Below are 15,885 nucleotides of genomic sequence, written 5' to 3'. Positions count from 1 at the left end.
TCTCTGTGCTTTTACCATGCTTTCACTGTGCTTTATTACACTTTGCTATGCTTGTACTGTGCTTTATTATACTTTACTGTGCTTTTACTAGGGGAAACATGTGGGTAGGTGGCCAGGGTTTCCTGTATACAACACAGACTGTACAGGGATGTAATAATACTCCTGTTGCTTAGCAGTGTCACCCATTCCAGGTTTTACTACGAGCTTGATTAGCCCCAATGTATAGATAAGAAGTGTTTGATTAAACTCACCAGGCATGGGAGTCTTATTTCCAGCCCTGTATCTCTCTGACTCCCTCGCTCTCCTCTCTCTCTCCAGGATTCCACCTGAGTGGTACAGTCCGGGAGCCGGCCAGCCAGGGCGAGCCGGAGCGCGTGTTCCGCGTCTCTATCAGCTTCGACCGCTGCAAGATCACCTCGGTGACCTGCAGCTGCGGCAACCGCGACATCTTCTACTGCGGCCACGTGGTGGCGCTGTCGCTGCACCGGATCCGCTGGGCTGGCCAGGTGGAGCTGCGCCTGCCCATCTCCGAGACGCTCTCCCAGATGAACCGCGACCAGCTGCAGAAGTTCGTGCAGTACCTCATCTCCGAGCACCACACCCAGGTGCTGCCCACCGCGCAGAGGCTTGCCGACGACATACTGCAGCTGGGCTCCGAGATCAACAGGCTGAACGGTGAGTGGCTGGGGGCAGACCAGGTGGGGGAAGGGGGGAAGGGACGACTTGACTTGGAGAGGATTGGAAGAGTGATGGGAGAATTGTAATACTCTGGGAGGGGATTGAAGAGGCACTGGGGTGGGGGCTCCCCTTTTCCTTCCACACTTTAGATCAGAATCCCAGTTTCACAGATATCTTGCACATTGAGGTCGATTACTACAAGAAGACAGCTGGCCTGCTTCACTGCCACCTACAGATCAGATTATACAGCTCTACACTGTAATGTATTAGTACTATGAACATTCTGCACCGTATGTTTTCTGTGCTTATTTATACCTTGTCTAATGCTTTGCCCTGGGTGATTACTATAGTTCAGTGTATACGAGTTCCTCTCTAACCCTCTGGCCCCCCAGGAGCCCCGGACCCCACTGCCGGCGCCGGGATCCAGGATGAGAACTGCTGGCACCTGGACGAGGAGCAGGTCCTGCAGCAGGTCAAGCAGCTGCTCTCCAACGGGGGGTACTACGGGGCGGGCAAGCAGCTACAGTCTATGTTCAATAAGGTATGGGACCCTCCTGTGTGTGTCTCTGTGCGAGTGTGTGTGTGTCTCTGTGCGAGTGTGTGTGTGTCTCTGTGCGAGTGTGTGTGTGTCTCTATGCGAGTGTGTGTGTGTGTGTCTCTATGCGAGTGTGTGTGTGTGTGTGTGTGTCTCTATGCGAGTGTGTATGTGTGTGTCTCTGTGAGTGTGTGTGTGTGTCTCTGTGCGAATGTGTGTGTGTGTCACTGTGTCTGTCTGTGTCTCTGGGTGTGTTACTGTGTGTGTGTCACTCACTGTGTGTGTCACTCACTGTGTGTGTGTCTGTGAGTGTGTCTTTGTGTGTGTGAGTATGTGACTGTGTGTTTCACTGTGTGTGTGACTGTGTGTGTGTCACTGTGTCTGTGTGTGTGTCACTGTGTCTGTGTGTGTGTGTGAATGTGGTACTGTGTCTCTGTGTGTGTGAGTGAGTCTCTGTGTGTGTTTCTCTGTGTGTGTGTGTGTCACTGTGTGTCTAGGTGTTAGCCCATATAAAAGCAGAGTGAAAGTCTGGTAAAGCATAGGTAAGCACTGTAAAGCCCAGAGAGACATTGTTAAGCATGTTAAGCAAAATGTAGCAAACCATATTGAACTATGATACATGCATAGTGTAGCCATGAGAAAAGCATGGGGGAAAACTGCAAAATTACCCTGCAAATTTCCCATGGTAAACTTCTATAAGGGAGTGTGTGTGTATGTGTGTGTGTGTGTGTGTGAGTGGTATGGTGTGTGTGTGTGTGTGTGTGTGTGTGTGTGTGTGTGTGAGTGGTATGGTGTTTGTGAGTGGTGTGGTATGGTGTGTTTGTGAGTGGTATGGCATGGTATGTGTGTGTGAGTGTGTGTGTGTGTGAGTGGCATGGTGTGTGTGTGTGTGTGTGTGAGTGGTATGGTGTTTGTGAGTGGTATGGTGTGTGTGTGTGAGTGGTGTGGTATGGTGTGTTTGTGAGTGGTATGGCATGGTGTGTGTGTGTGAGTGGTATTGTGTGTGTGTGTGTGTGAGTGGTATGGTGTGTGTGAGTGGTATGGTGTTTGTGAGTGGTATGGCATGGTGTGTGTGTGTGTGTGTGTGTGTGTGAGTGGCATGGTGTGTGTGTGTGTGTGAGTGGTATGGTGTTTGTGAGTGGTATGGTGTGTGTGTGAGTGGTGTGGTATGGTGTGTTTGTGAGTGGTATGGCATGGTGTGTGTGTGTGAGTGGTATTGTGTGTGTAAGTGGTATGGTGTGTGTGAGTGAGTGGTATGGTGTGTGTGTGTAACTGGTATGGTGTGTGAGTGGTGTGGTGCGTGTGTGTGTGTGTGAGTGAGTGGTATGGGGTGTGTGTGTGTGTGTGAGAGTGTCTGTTTGTCTGGCTTGGTCTGGTCTGTGTGTATTTCTGTGATTGTTTCTCACACACTGTAACTCTGTGCCCTGATTCTGCCCCTGCCCCTGACTGTGACTCTGGCTGCAGGTTCGAGAGATGCTGCGGATGCGGGACTCGAATGGCGCCCGCATGCTCACTCTGATGACAGAGCAGTTCATGGAGGACCCCCGCCTGGCCCTGTGGAGGCAGCAGGGCACCGGCATGACGGACAAGTGCAGGCAGCTCTGGGACGAGCTCGGTAAGAACGCACACTCACAGGAAGCAGCACTTGTTTACAGTATTTTTATAAACGTGAAGTGGTGATTCGGCCCGTCCATGGTTGCCTGGGTCCTAGAAGTTGGTTAATAACACACACATTGGACAACAGACACACAGACACACACACACAGCCACACACACAAGTGTGTGGATTAGCACCTAGTTATTTGCAGGAGTTACTGACCCCGTATCTTCCAAACCGCACTCTGAGATCACAGGATGCGGGGCTGCTGGTTATTCCTAGGGTCAACAAAAGCAACACGGGAGGCAGGGCTTTTTCTTGTAGAGATCCTAAATTATGGAATGGGACCATTACATTTTTCAAGTCAAGACTAAAAATGCACTTTTATAAAATGGCTTTCTTATCTTGGTGGGTTTCAATTTAACTTTAAAATTGCTGCTTTTGTATTATTATGTGTATACTGTTATTTAAATCTGTTATTTAAATGGTCTGACTGTGGCAGTTGCATGTGTGACACGCTATACAAATGTATTGTGATTTGTTCTTTTTTTCTGCTATGTACTGTACAGTGCTTTGTGATACTTTTGTATAAAAAGCGCCATGTGAATGCAATAAATAAAAATAAATACATAAATAAATAAATAAATAAATAAATAAATAAACATATGTAGTATATAAAGTGAAACTGTAGAGTAGAACTTGTTATAAACTTTTACCACATTTTTTTATACATTCTGAAGCTTGTTTCTGATCAGAAACTAGTGATGTACTTTCTTCATTTCTTTATTTCCTGTGGGATAAACTCAGTTAATGACACTCTCCCCCCCCCCTTCCCTCTGTCCCAGGGGCTCTGTGGGTCTGTGTGGTTCTGAACCCCCATGCGAAGCCCGAGGAGCGAGCCAGCTGGCTGCAGCTGCTCACAAAGTGGAACCGCTTGGATGTGTGCCCGCTGGAGGAGGGGAACTATATCAGCGAGACACCGGGCTCCTCCGAGCCCAGCTTGAGACACAGTCAAGGTAAGGAGAGGAGAGAGGGGCGTGGAGGGGGGGGGGTCTGATTACAGTGATGGAAATAAGACCCATTGCATAGCAGTTTGATCCCTTCCTGGTTTTGCTATGAGTTTAATAAGACATATCTGAGCTTGTTAGCTATACACCGTGGCTAATCTAGCGTGTAGTAAAATCTGGAATGGGTGAAACTGCTATGCAATAGGAGTGTTATTACCAACCCTGGAATATGTAATTACTGTATTCCCACTGTAGCCTCGGGGGGCGCTGTCAGACAGACGGTATTTGGGAGAGCTATCCGGTGCTGGGACCTGCACTGGCGGGACCCTCACCTGCAGAGGATCCTCCGGGGCGACACCTGCACCCCCGGCAGCCAGGGGGCACTGCTCAAACGAGACCATGCAGAGAAGACGCTGACCTTTGACCCCCAGGGGCGCCCTGTGTGGCTGGGGGAGCAGCTCCCCACAGCCTGTGCCCGTGTCGACGCCCTGCGCTCCCACGGGTACTCCAAAGAGGCCCTGCAGCTCGCCGGCGCTGTGGTGCACACCCTGCGGCTACAGAGGAGACACCAGCTGGAGACCTTCAAGCAGCAGAAGAAAGGTAAGACACTGCCTGCTTGTATGAGATGCACTGTCACCACTGACCGGCTGCAATGCTGTACAACCCTTAGAAAAGTGTACCACGGTGTTCTTGCATGGTCAGTCACAGCTTTCCCATGTTCTTCCTATGGTTACTGTACTGTAGTTCACCATGCTTTGCCATGTTTTTTTAATATGCTTTCCCATACCTCTCAGTGCTTCACAATACTTCCCTATGCTTTACCAAGCCTCTCAGTGCTTCACAATGCTTCCCTATGCTTTACCATACCTCTCAGTACAGTGTAATAAAGCACAGCATGGGTAAAGACATTGTGAAGCATTGTGAAGCCCAGAGTGCCATGGGAAAGTGGAGTTATAGAAAACAAGGCAAACTTTGGAAATAAACGCATTGTATAATTATAGGAAAAGCATTTTTTGGGGGGGGGGGACTGCAAAACTACCATGGAAAATGTGTATGGTGGTAAACTTTTATAAGGGTGAGTTAGTAAAATACCCAATTAAAATACCTAATTTCCATGGACAGCCATCTCGAGTCAACTCAAGTGCGCTCGAATTAGTCAGAATTCTCCCAGAACTCGTCAAGGGAAATAATGTGTCAGATGTCAAAGTGGATATGAGAATGGCAATGATGAAGCCAATTTGCTTACAAACATTAAAAGTAAACCTGACATTTCCATCAAAGGATTTAAACAATCTGGAATTGCTCTGATGCGATCAGAGGCACTGTAAACTGCACCGGTTACTGTAGTAGCACTGTTCCCTTTTATGTTAAGCATTTTTCATGTGTTGTTTTTTTTTTAATTAACAGCACAAATTGTTTATGCCAGACTTATTAGAAAGTCTGTAACGACATGGTTGATTGTTATTGTCTATATGTTGTCGATATTCCTGAAGACACCCGCCGTGCAAGTATCGCAAAGTCCATAAACAAAACGTTCTGCACTGTATAAAACAGAGCTGATTGTACCAGTGCTTGCTAGTCTAACTGATTAGAAGGCCTTTTTTATTTAGTAGTCGCCAATTCATTTTACACCCAATTTGAAATGTCCAGTTGTTTTTAGGCTCAGTTCACCGCTACCACCCCTGCGCTGACTCAGGAGCGGTGAAGACGAACACACGCTGTCCTCCGAAGCATGTGCCATCAGCCGACCACTTCTTTTCACACTGCAGACCCACCATGCAGACACCCTGGCCGACTTAAGCCCTCCCACCCCGGGCGGCACTCAGCCAATTGTGCGCCAGCCCCTGGGAGCTCCCGTCCATGGTTGGCAGTGGAATAGCCTGGACTCGAACTGGCAATGTCCAGGCTATAGGGCGCATCCTGCACTCCACGTGGAGCGCCTTTACTGGATGCACCACTCAGGAGCCCCCTAGAAGGCCTTTTTTGTTGTTCTCCAAGTTGTTGCAGTGGCATTAGATGCTAGTTGAACGAGTTATTATAAATGAGATACTGTTTTAGCAGACAGATTTCATTAAAAAAACATTTATTTGAATGTTTTTGGAATTAAAAGTATAAATGCAAAACTGCGTTGCATTTTTCTTTGTGAATGTGCGAAGTGAAAAACGCCCAAGGTAGCAAATCCGCCGAATTTAATATCAGACAAAATGTCCCGTTATACGGTATGTTCCCGCCCCCTACAACATTTTTGATTGACATTTAGTGATGTAATTTTCTCCCAGCCCGAATTCAGACTTTAGAATTCAGGGCAGCCCCAGTAGTGAAATCGGGCCAGAGAATTGGGGCTCCCGCCCGAATTGGGAGCCAGCTCGAATAATTTAAAAACATGGAAACGGAGGTGTGGGGGAGCAACCCGAGCACGTACCCGGGTTATGTGGTTCATGGAAACGTTATTTAACTCTTTTGTGTTCCTTGACTCCTGCCCCTTTAGAACTGCTGCAGAAGGGTGTGACCTCGATATCCAATCCGGAAGGCTGGGTTGGCCACCCCCTGGACCCTATTGGCTGCCTGGTGCGTACATTCCTAGAGGCGTGTCGCAGTGAAGAGGACGGGCCCCTCCCCTACTCAGGTACCATTCTCACTCCTGCACTGTACGGGCTGCTGCAGTGAGGCGTGCTTACTGTGGCTTCACTAGGAGTTTAATGAGACACACCTGAGCTTGTTGCCTATACACTGTGGCTAATCAAGCTCGTAGTAAAACCTGGACTGGGTGAAACACTGCTGTGCAATAGGAGTCTTATTGCCATCCCTGCCTTGACTCCTCCCTCTCCTCTCTGTAGAGCTGGGCTGTGAGCTGAAGAAGCCAGTGTACTCCCACACCCCTCTGCCCTCCTCCCCACCTGGCTCGGGCGAGTCGTATTTCATGCTGGCCCTGGAGGTGGCGCTGTGCGGGCTGGGGCAGCAGAGGGCCATGCCGGAGGGCCTGTATGCCCAGGACAAGGTGGTGAGGGCGGAGGAGCAGCTCATCTCCCTGCTGGCTGACATCCCGCTGGAGGACAGACTGGGGCAGTTGCTGCGCAGGCAGACTCAGCTGCTGCTGGAGGGTGAGCAAGCAACAGTTACAATTTAGTTTTGAATGTATTTCTCTGTCTATCACTAGGGCTGTGCTGATACTTGTATTTATTGGCAGATATTGAATAAATCTGTTTAACATGCGGATGTCAAAACAAGAAAGCAATCCTTCCCTCACCTTTACAATCGAGTACCAATCAACAGCAATTAACTTCCACATCGAGTGTTTAAAAGCTGATTTGGAAGCAAATTTTCCTCTTATCCTGGGCGCTGACATTTTCACTGACATTTTTACATTTTCACATTTACGACCTCAGCGCCCGGATGAGAGGAAAAAAGTCGCTTATTAGTTCTAACTGTCGGGCACATTTTAAAATGAAAAAGTAGACTAATAGATCAGGAACTTATGTCCATTTCCTTTACACAGTATTCAGTTACAGTGCTTTTGCAATGAATCATGATTCTTAAATGATGAAACCTTTTCCAAAAAGTCATTGCAAGATCTACATAAAATAGGTTAAAAGTTTAGTAAAATGTTTTTCTGTTTTTAGGATTTTTATTAGCCCTTTGCAGCCCTGTTGAACCCTGTCTCTCCCCTCAGGTGGTCCCTTCAGTGGGCTTGGGGAGCTGGTGCACAGAGAGAGCGTCCCGATGCACACCTTCGCTCGCTTCCTCTTCTCCTCGCTCCTCCCAATCGACCCCGAGCTCGCCTACAAAGTGTCTCTGCGAGCGATGAGGTGAGACAGCCCTGCCCAGCCGGGACCTCCGTCTGCTGCAGACACCATCGTCACCACGCTTGAGCTGATTCCTTCTAAATGAGTCAAAAGCATAGCACAGTGTAACCAGGGATGGAAATAAGACTCCTGTTGCAGAGCAGTCTCCCCCAGTCCAGGTTTTACTACAAGCTTGATTAGCTACAGTGTATAGATAACAAGCTCAGGAGTATCTTATTAAGCTCATAGTAAAACCAGGAATGGATCAAACTGCTATGCAATGGGAGTATACGCATAGTAAACTCCTGAGATACCGTTACTTTTATAAAGGTTTCAAATGTTTTTTTACTAAATGTAAAAAAATATATATTTTTTTAACTATTTGTAGTTACTTCCTAGTCCAGTTGTTACAGAGCAAGTTGCTAAAAAATCAAATAATAATAATAATAAAAAATGCATGCAGTTAGTTTTCCGAATTAAGAAAAAACTGAAAACCTAATCTGGTGAAATTAGAACAGAAATAACCATTGTGCCACACGAGCAGTGCTGACATTTGAGGTGCCGCTGTGCATGTGTGTGTGCGTGTGTGCGGGTGCGTGTGTGTGTGTGTGTGTGTGGAGGGAAAGTGGCAGAGGAGTTGAAAGCGTGTTTCCCCAAAGCACAGCTATGATGTCACTTCCTGGAGTTCGTGTGGTCTTCAAAGCAAGAAGCTGAAGTAGACAGAAAATGAAAAACAATAACAGAAAGGAGAGAGAGAATGTGACGCACACACACACACTCTCTGTCCTTAGTGTTACGTGTAGGAACAGAAATGAGACGGACACACACACACACACACACACACACACACACACACACACTCACACACTCTCTCACTCTGCTTAGTGGTGGTTCAGACTAAAGGCTTTCCCAGCACAGTGTGTTGAGGTGTTTCTCTCTTCACACATGACTCCGCCTGCCCTCTCTCCCCTGCCTCTCCCCTTTCCCGTTGTACAAATTGTCACCCTGTTAACTGTTTAACCCCCCAGTTGGTCAACATTTGGAAAATGTTACCCTTATAAAAAGTTTCCCATAGTAAAAGCGTTGCAAAGTGTAATAAAGCACAGTGCAAGCATTGTACAGCCCAGGGAGGTATGGTGAAGCATATTTAAAAAACATGGTAAATGCATAGTATCACCATGGGAAAAGCATGGGGGAAAACTGGAAAATGACTGTGCAAAATTATAGTTGCGTGTTTCCACTGACCCTAGCATAATACAGAAACTGTAGTGCCTCTGTCTGTCTGTGTGCCTGTATCGCCTGTGAAAATCACCTGGGAAAGGGGTAGATGTCTGTCTCTGCCTTCTGTATGTGCTGAATGCATTATAACAAAGTGCTTACTGCCCGCCTCTCCCTCAGACTGCCTGTTCTGGAGTCTCAGTTCCAGCACGCTGACCTCTTACCTTTGAACCCTCTGGACCTGGTGGTGACCAATCGATTCCCTCGCTGGTTTATACTGGGACACCTGGAAACGCGTCAGTGCGAGCTGGCCTCCACCATGCTGACTGCTGCCAAAGGTGAGCGCTACTCTGCTGATCCAGTCCCACACACAGGGCTGCTAGCTGGTGTATGCTGACTGTGTGGTATTATACTTTCTTCCAGAACCATTAAACACTCAAATGCTAAAAGAAACGTAATAAGTTTAATGACAAATGTTTCAGCAAGAAGTCTTACTCAATGTCTTCAATAGAAATACTAAAATACATTACTCAATGTTCTTGAAGATTTGAAGACACTGAAAAAGACTTCCAGTCAAAACGTTTGCCATTGAATTGTGTTACCCATTCTTATATATTTTGAGCGCTGTGAAGCACTTTGAGGGGTGTGCATATTACAGGAGCTTTATAAATGACATTTATTGCAGTTTTGCTGTGCTTTTCCCCTGGCTGTACTATGTATTTACCATAGTTTGATATAAGATAAGAAAATAAGAAAGGAGAGGAGGCCATTCAGCCCATCTTGCTTGTTTGGTTGTTAGTAGCTTATTGATCCCAGAATCTCATCAAGCAGCTTGTTGAAGGATCCCAGGGTGTCAGCTTAAACAACAATACTGGGGAGTTGGTTCCAGCCCCTCACAATTCTCTGTGTAAAAAAGTGCCTCCTATTTTCTGATCTGAATGCCCCTTTATCTAATCTCCATTTGTGACCTCTGGTCCTTGTTTCTTTTTCAGGTCAAAAAAGTCCCCTGGGTCGACATTGTCTATACCTTTTAGGATTTTGAATGCTTGAATCAGATCACCGCAAGTCTTCTTTGTTCAAGACTGAATAGATTCAATTCTTCAATACTTTTTTAATATGCTTTACCATACCTCACTGTGCTTCACAATGTTTACCAATGCTTTACCATGCTTTCACTGTGCTGTATTGCACTTTGCTGTGGTAAACGTTTATAAGGGTGCTGTTTTGATCTCAGCCTGTGGACTCTGTGTGTCTCGTATATTAACCCTCCTCTCGCCCTCTCTCTGCTCAGGAGACCCCAAGTGGCTGCGCACAGTCCTGGGTTCGATCCAGCAGAACATCCACTCTCCGGCTCTCCTGTTCAAGCTGGCCCAGGACGCCTGCAAGGCCGCCACGCCCCCCAGCTCTGCCCCCGACCTCACCCTGCTCAACGTGGCCCTGGAGCTGGGGCTGCAGGTCATGAGGATGACCCTCAACACCCTGAACTGGAGGCGCAGGGAGATGGTGCGCTGGCTGGTCAGCTGCACCACCGAGATCGGTACGCCTGCCTGTCTGCTTGTCTGTCTCTCTCTCTCTCTCTCTGCCTGTCTGTCTGCCTGTCTGTCTGTCTGTCTGCCTGTCTGTCTCTCTCTTGTTTGCCTGTCTGTCTCTCTCTTGTCTGCCTGCCTGTCTTTGTGTCCATCCATCTGTGTCTCTGCCTGTCTGTTTCTCCATCTGTTAGTCTGTCTCTCCATTTTTCTGCCTATCTGTCTTTCTCTGTCTTTCTGCTTGTCTGTTAGTGTCTCTGTATGTCTTTCTGTCTGCCTGTCTGTCTTTTTTTTATTACTAAGCATCCCATTGGTGTAGTGCCCCTGGAAAATGTGTTTGCTTTGCCATTGAAGATCCCATTGCCTCTTAGCATAACACAGAACCATTATTGCCGTTGCAACACCACTGTCTCTCTGTCTATTGAAGATAATTTAGAAGGATTATTCATGTTTCAATGTCTGTCTAGATTTAAATTCATGTTGCAGCTATAGCTATACTTTGCAGTAGCTATAACAGAGCATACAGTTCATTTTGCTTTAATCCAGGCCTTAACAAAGGTTTCGGCTCAAAAGCATTAGCCACACTGTTGCTCTGTGTTGTTTAGCTGTGCTTAGCCACACAGTTGCTCCATGTTGTTTAGCTGTGTTTTTTCAAAGTATAAAGCATGCTTTCTCTTTAACCCCCCTCTCTCTCTCTCTCTCTCTCTCTCTCTCTCTCTCTCTCTCTCTCTCTCTCTCTCTCTCTCTCTCTCTCTCTCTGCAGGAATGGGAGCTCTGATCAGCGTGATGCAGGGCTGGTACGCCCTCTTCACCCCCGTCGAGGCCACGTCTCTGGTGGCACTGACAGCCACTTCCCACGCCACGGTGCTGCGGCTGGGGCTGGACTATGCACAGCGGGAGGAGCTGGGGGGCTGCGCGCGGACCCTGGCCTTGCAGTGCGCTATGAAGGATCCCCAGAACTGTGCCTTGCCGGCCCTGACGCTCTGCGAGAAGGACCACGGCGCCTTCGAGGCTGCCTACCAGATCGTGCTGGACTCGACAGCCACGGGGATGGGTCACGCCCACCTCTTCACCATCGCACGCTACATGGAGCACCGCGGGCTGCCGCTGAGGGCCTACAAGCTGGCCAAACTGGCTCTGTCCCACCTCAGCATCTCCTACAACCAGGACACCCATCCAGCTGTCAATGACGTCCTGTGGGCCTGCTCCCTCAGCCACTCCCTGGGCAAGAACGAGCTGGCAGCACTGGTGCCGCTGGTCATCAAGAGCGTGCAGTGCGCCCCCGTCCTGTCCGACATCCTCCGCCGCTGGAGCCTGCCCCCCCTCCCCGGGCGCAGAAACTCGGGGAAAGGGCTGCTGAGCAGCGGCAGCGACGGCAGCAAGACCCCCCTCTGCCAGATGCTGGAGGCCGCTATAGGTGCGTATGTCAACACCACACACTCGCGGCTCACCCACATCAGCCCCCGGCACTATGGGGAGTTCATCGAGTTCCTCGGCAAGGCCAGGGATACCTTCCTCATGGCCCCTGACGGGCACATCCAGTTCGGACAGTTTATCGAGAACCTGAAGCAGACCTACAAGGGCAAGAAGAAGCTGATGCTACTGGTCAGGGAACGATTCGGCTGAACCGAGCGCATGAGAGGACTGAACTGAACAAGCAAATAATGCAACTTGTGAACAGACAAGAAAAGACTTGTATATGAAGCTATATTGATTTTATACATATATATTTATATGTGTGATTTGGAATTGACGAGACACCCTTTTTTATTTGGATTTACTTCGAGGTGTATATGATAAGACACACCATCTCCTGGTCTTGGTTTGAAAAAAACTAACCAAATTAACGGATGGATTTGAACCATTTTTTTTATGTAGCAAAATATATGCACAAATATATTTATATATGTATATGTGACTGCAACTTTTTAAACATGTTTTTTAAATATGCCTGGGGTAAGGGGACAGGGGACAAGGGAATCACTTTCTTTTTTTGTTTACTTTAAGGTTGTTTCTACTTATACTTCTGTTTCTATGTTATTTATTTATTTAATTTTTGGAAAAAAAAAAAAAGACAAAAATAAGATAGTCAGAGTGACCGAACAGCGGGACTGACTCGAAGTATTATTGTGGGGGACGCACACAGTTCCATTTGCTTGAAGTTCAACTAATAAAATCTAAAAATAGGAAATTAGGGGGTGCTGATACTCGTTCTCAGAATTGTCTTTCAGAAGTGTTTATTGGCAGGTATTCAATAAATCCATTCATGAACAGGCTGATTTCAAAACAAGAAAAGCTGTCCTTCCCTCACCTTTACAACAGAGTGCCACTCTGTGGAAATTCACTTCTGCATGGCGTGTTTTAAAAGCTGATTGGAAGATTATGTTCCTGTCATCCGGGGGGGGGGGGGGGGGGGTAACATTTGTATTACCGTACTGCTGTACCGAAGCCGTTAACTGACCTTTCATTGACAATAAATACTTCAAGGCAGTGTCGTGTACGAGTTTCTGCACAGCCAAAGGGAATCTTGTGACGTCAGTGCAGTTCAGATATGAGCGCAGTGACGCCTCTCTCTGGTAGCAGCTGCAGGCGTGATCTCCTACCTTCAGTATTAAACTGGTATTTATTACGATTCGTTATGTATACTCACCCCAAAGGACAGAGCAGTTCAAGAATATCCTAGATTTTTTTGCCGAAACCAGAAGCCATCCTCCTTTTGTCATTTTTGTAATTTGCTGTTGTTTATATTTGTTATTTGTGTATTTGTTACATTTGTGTATTTTTTTTGCTGCTGCTGCTTTTGGAGAAAATGAATGCTTTTCGGAAAAAGAAGCAAGTCAAAAAGGTGGTTATAGTATAAAAACTACCCTTCCCATCATGCATTCCTCAGTTCAGTAATATAAATGAAGTCATATCTTTTGGTGGGTGGGGAGGGGTTGTGTTTAATTCACCAGTTGTTTCCCCCACATGTAGTTCTTTAAAACATCACTACCAGGGCTGCGTTCAATAGGCAGAGCGCTCTGTCGTGGCGCTACGTAACATAAGTAAGTTAGCTCTTACTGAACAGTGTGTTATGAAGAGAGAACTTTCAAGATGGCGGAAAACACAGCACTAGCGTTGTTTTTGGATGAATTTATTAAAGATGCAGAAAATCTGCTGTTTAATGCCTCTATTGCACTTGCATCGAGAGCCAACACCATGGCTTTAGCGGCAGTGAATTCAAACACATGCAAGAGTCCTGTACGGATTGAAAACTATGTGGAGAGCACTGTTCCTCAGTACTGTGATTGTTCCATATTGCATGTTTTATTTACAGGTGGCTACAGTTCAGTTTACACTTGCAATTAGATGTTTCTATTGTATGTAAGTATTGTTTTCAGTGTAGCCTATAATGCTGTGCTTTTTCAGCCGAGATACACTGTGAAGCCTAATAATCTTGCAGAAATAGCAAAACTATAAAAAAAATTAAATACAAAAAAAACAGCATCATATATAGTTCACCTTTAACTTGGCTCTATTCGTCCATTGTTTTTCTTTTTAAACACAGTTAAGAAAACATTCCTTAATGCAAGGCCGACCGAACCAACAGTAACAAGCAGAGCGTTTGAGTGTTGCATACTATGCTGCAGATTCACTTTGTTTAAAAGGAAAAACACTCAATTAATTACGCTGTTAATTTAAATAAACTATCAGATTTTTTTTTACGAAAATGAATGCACACAGATATGTTGATCAAAACTGGTCTTGTACCTCCGCCGTTTTGAAACACTCACGAGTAAGCTCCTCAGAACGTTAGACAACGTTACGAAGAGCTCTCGGCCTGCGGGTTGTTCAATAGAAAGTGCCACATAACGCTCTGCCTTTTGAACGCACCCCAGTAGCCATTTTCGGAAGGAAAGACTTTAAATGAATGTGTTTCCCAGAAGCCTCTCTTGCCATTTCCTGAGGAGGTTGTGTTGAGATATTAATTTCAAGCTGTACAATAGATAATTTTTTCTTTTTTTGTTTAGTTTTTTCTTTAACATTTTTTGTACAATTTATGAGAAAGAACCTTTTGTATGGCGTCATATGTTGGTGGCAGCAGCACTGTGTTGCGAGATGTATTGTGTACAAATATATATAAATACGGCTACTGCAATGTTTCTGTTAACCATGCTCAGAAATGTATGTTGAGGGACTCCTGAAATCTGTTGTTTTCTTTATGTATGTATATATATATATATATATATATCTATATATATATATCTATATATATATATATATATATATATATATATATATATATATATAGATATATATATTATTTCCTATAATACACTTCAATAACATGATTATATTATACTGTACAAAAAAAGGTTTTTTTTTTTCCTAATGTGTATTTCCTAATTTATTTGTTTATTATTGTTTATGAGGGATTTTTTTACACAAAAACTGAAATAAAAAAAGAAAAGAAAATCGAATTGTGTTATCTGGAGGAGTAACCTTGGATCTGATGTGGGGTCAGTACTGTGTGGTGCACTGTGATGTGGGGTCAGTATTGTGCGGTGCTCTGTGATGTGGGGTCAGTATTGTGCGGTGCACTGTGATGTGGGGTCAGTATTGTGTGGTGCACTGTGATGTGGGGTCAGTATTGTGTGGTGCTGTATGATGTGGGGTCAGTATCGTGTGGTGCACTGTGATGTGGGGTCAGTATCGTGCGGTGCTCTGTGATGTGGGGTCAGTATCGTGCGGTGCTCTGTGATGTGGGGTCAGTATCGTGCGGTGCTCTGTGATGTAGGGTCAGTATTGTGTGGTGCACTGTGATGTGGGGTCAGTATTGTGTGGTGCACTGTGATGTGGGGTCAGTATCGTGCGGTGCTCTGTGATGTGGGGTCAGTATTGTGTGTTGCTGTATGATGTTGGGTCAGTATTGTGTGGTGCACTGTGATGTGGGGTCAGTATTGTGTGGTGCTCTGTGATGTGGGGTCAGTATCGTGCGGTGCTCTGTGATGTGGGGTCAGTATCGTGCGGTGCTCTGTGATGTGGGGTCAGTATCGTGCGGTGCTCTGTGATGTGGGGTCAGTATCGTGTGGTGCTCTGTGATGTGGGGTCAGTATCGTGCGGTGCTCTGTGATGTGGGGTCAGTATCGTGCGGTGCTCTGTGATGTGGGGTCAGTATCGTGCGGTGCTCTGTGATGTGGGGTCAGTATTGTGCGGTGCTCTGTGATGTGGGGTCAGTATTGTGTGGTGCTCTGTGATGTGGGGTCAGTATTGTGTGGTGCTCTGTGATGTGGGGTCAGTATCGTGCGGTGCTCTGTGATGTGGGGTCAGTATTGTGCGGTGCTCTGTGATGTGGGGTCAGTATTGTGTGGTGCTGTATGATGTGGGGTCAGTATTGTGTGGTGCTCTGTGATGTGGGGTCAGTATTGTGTGGTGCTCTGTGATGTGGGGTCAGTATCGTGCGGTGCTCTGTGATGTGGGGTCAGTATTGTGTGGTGCTCTGTGATGTGGGGTCAGTATTGTGTGGTGCTGTATGATGTGGGGTCAGTATTGTGCGGTGCTC

General features: G+C 46.4%; 1 protein-coding gene across 2 annotated transcripts in view; it reads left to right on the top strand.

Annotated features, from left to right (window-relative positions):
- Positions 1-12,427, top strand: part of LOC117965593 (zinc finger SWIM domain-containing protein 4-like) — a 40,918-nt gene extending 28,491 nt beyond the window's left edge. For both annotated transcript variants that reach the window (XM_059008337.1, XM_059008338.1), the window contains 11 exons: positions 319-675; positions 1,071-1,219; positions 2,678-2,828; positions 3,656-3,826; positions 4,073-4,417; positions 6,306-6,443; positions 6,655-6,918; positions 7,488-7,623; positions 8,998-9,155; positions 10,109-10,354; positions 11,107-12,427. In XM_059008337.1, the coding sequence (XP_058864320.1) occupies positions 319-675; positions 1,071-1,219; positions 2,678-2,828; positions 3,656-3,826; positions 4,073-4,417; positions 6,306-6,443; positions 6,655-6,918; positions 7,488-7,623; positions 8,998-9,155; positions 10,109-10,354; positions 11,107-11,969 (2,978 nt within the window). In that variant the 3' untranslated portion in view covers positions 11,970-12,427. The remainder of the gene's footprint in view (positions 1-318; positions 676-1,070; positions 1,220-2,677; positions 2,829-3,655; positions 3,827-4,072; positions 4,418-6,305; positions 6,444-6,654; positions 6,919-7,487; positions 7,624-8,997; positions 9,156-10,108; positions 10,355-11,106) is intronic.
- The last annotated feature ends 3,458 nt before the right edge of the window (positions 12,428-15,885 follow it).

The sequence above is a fragment of the Acipenser ruthenus genome, chromosome 36, assembly GCF_902713425.1.
Source record: "Acipenser ruthenus chromosome 36, fAciRut3.2 maternal haplotype, whole genome shotgun sequence".
Lineage (NCBI taxonomy): Eukaryota > Metazoa > Chordata > Actinopteri > Acipenseriformes > Acipenseridae > Acipenser > Acipenser ruthenus.
This window is presented reverse-complemented; position numbering and strand designations above follow the sequence as displayed.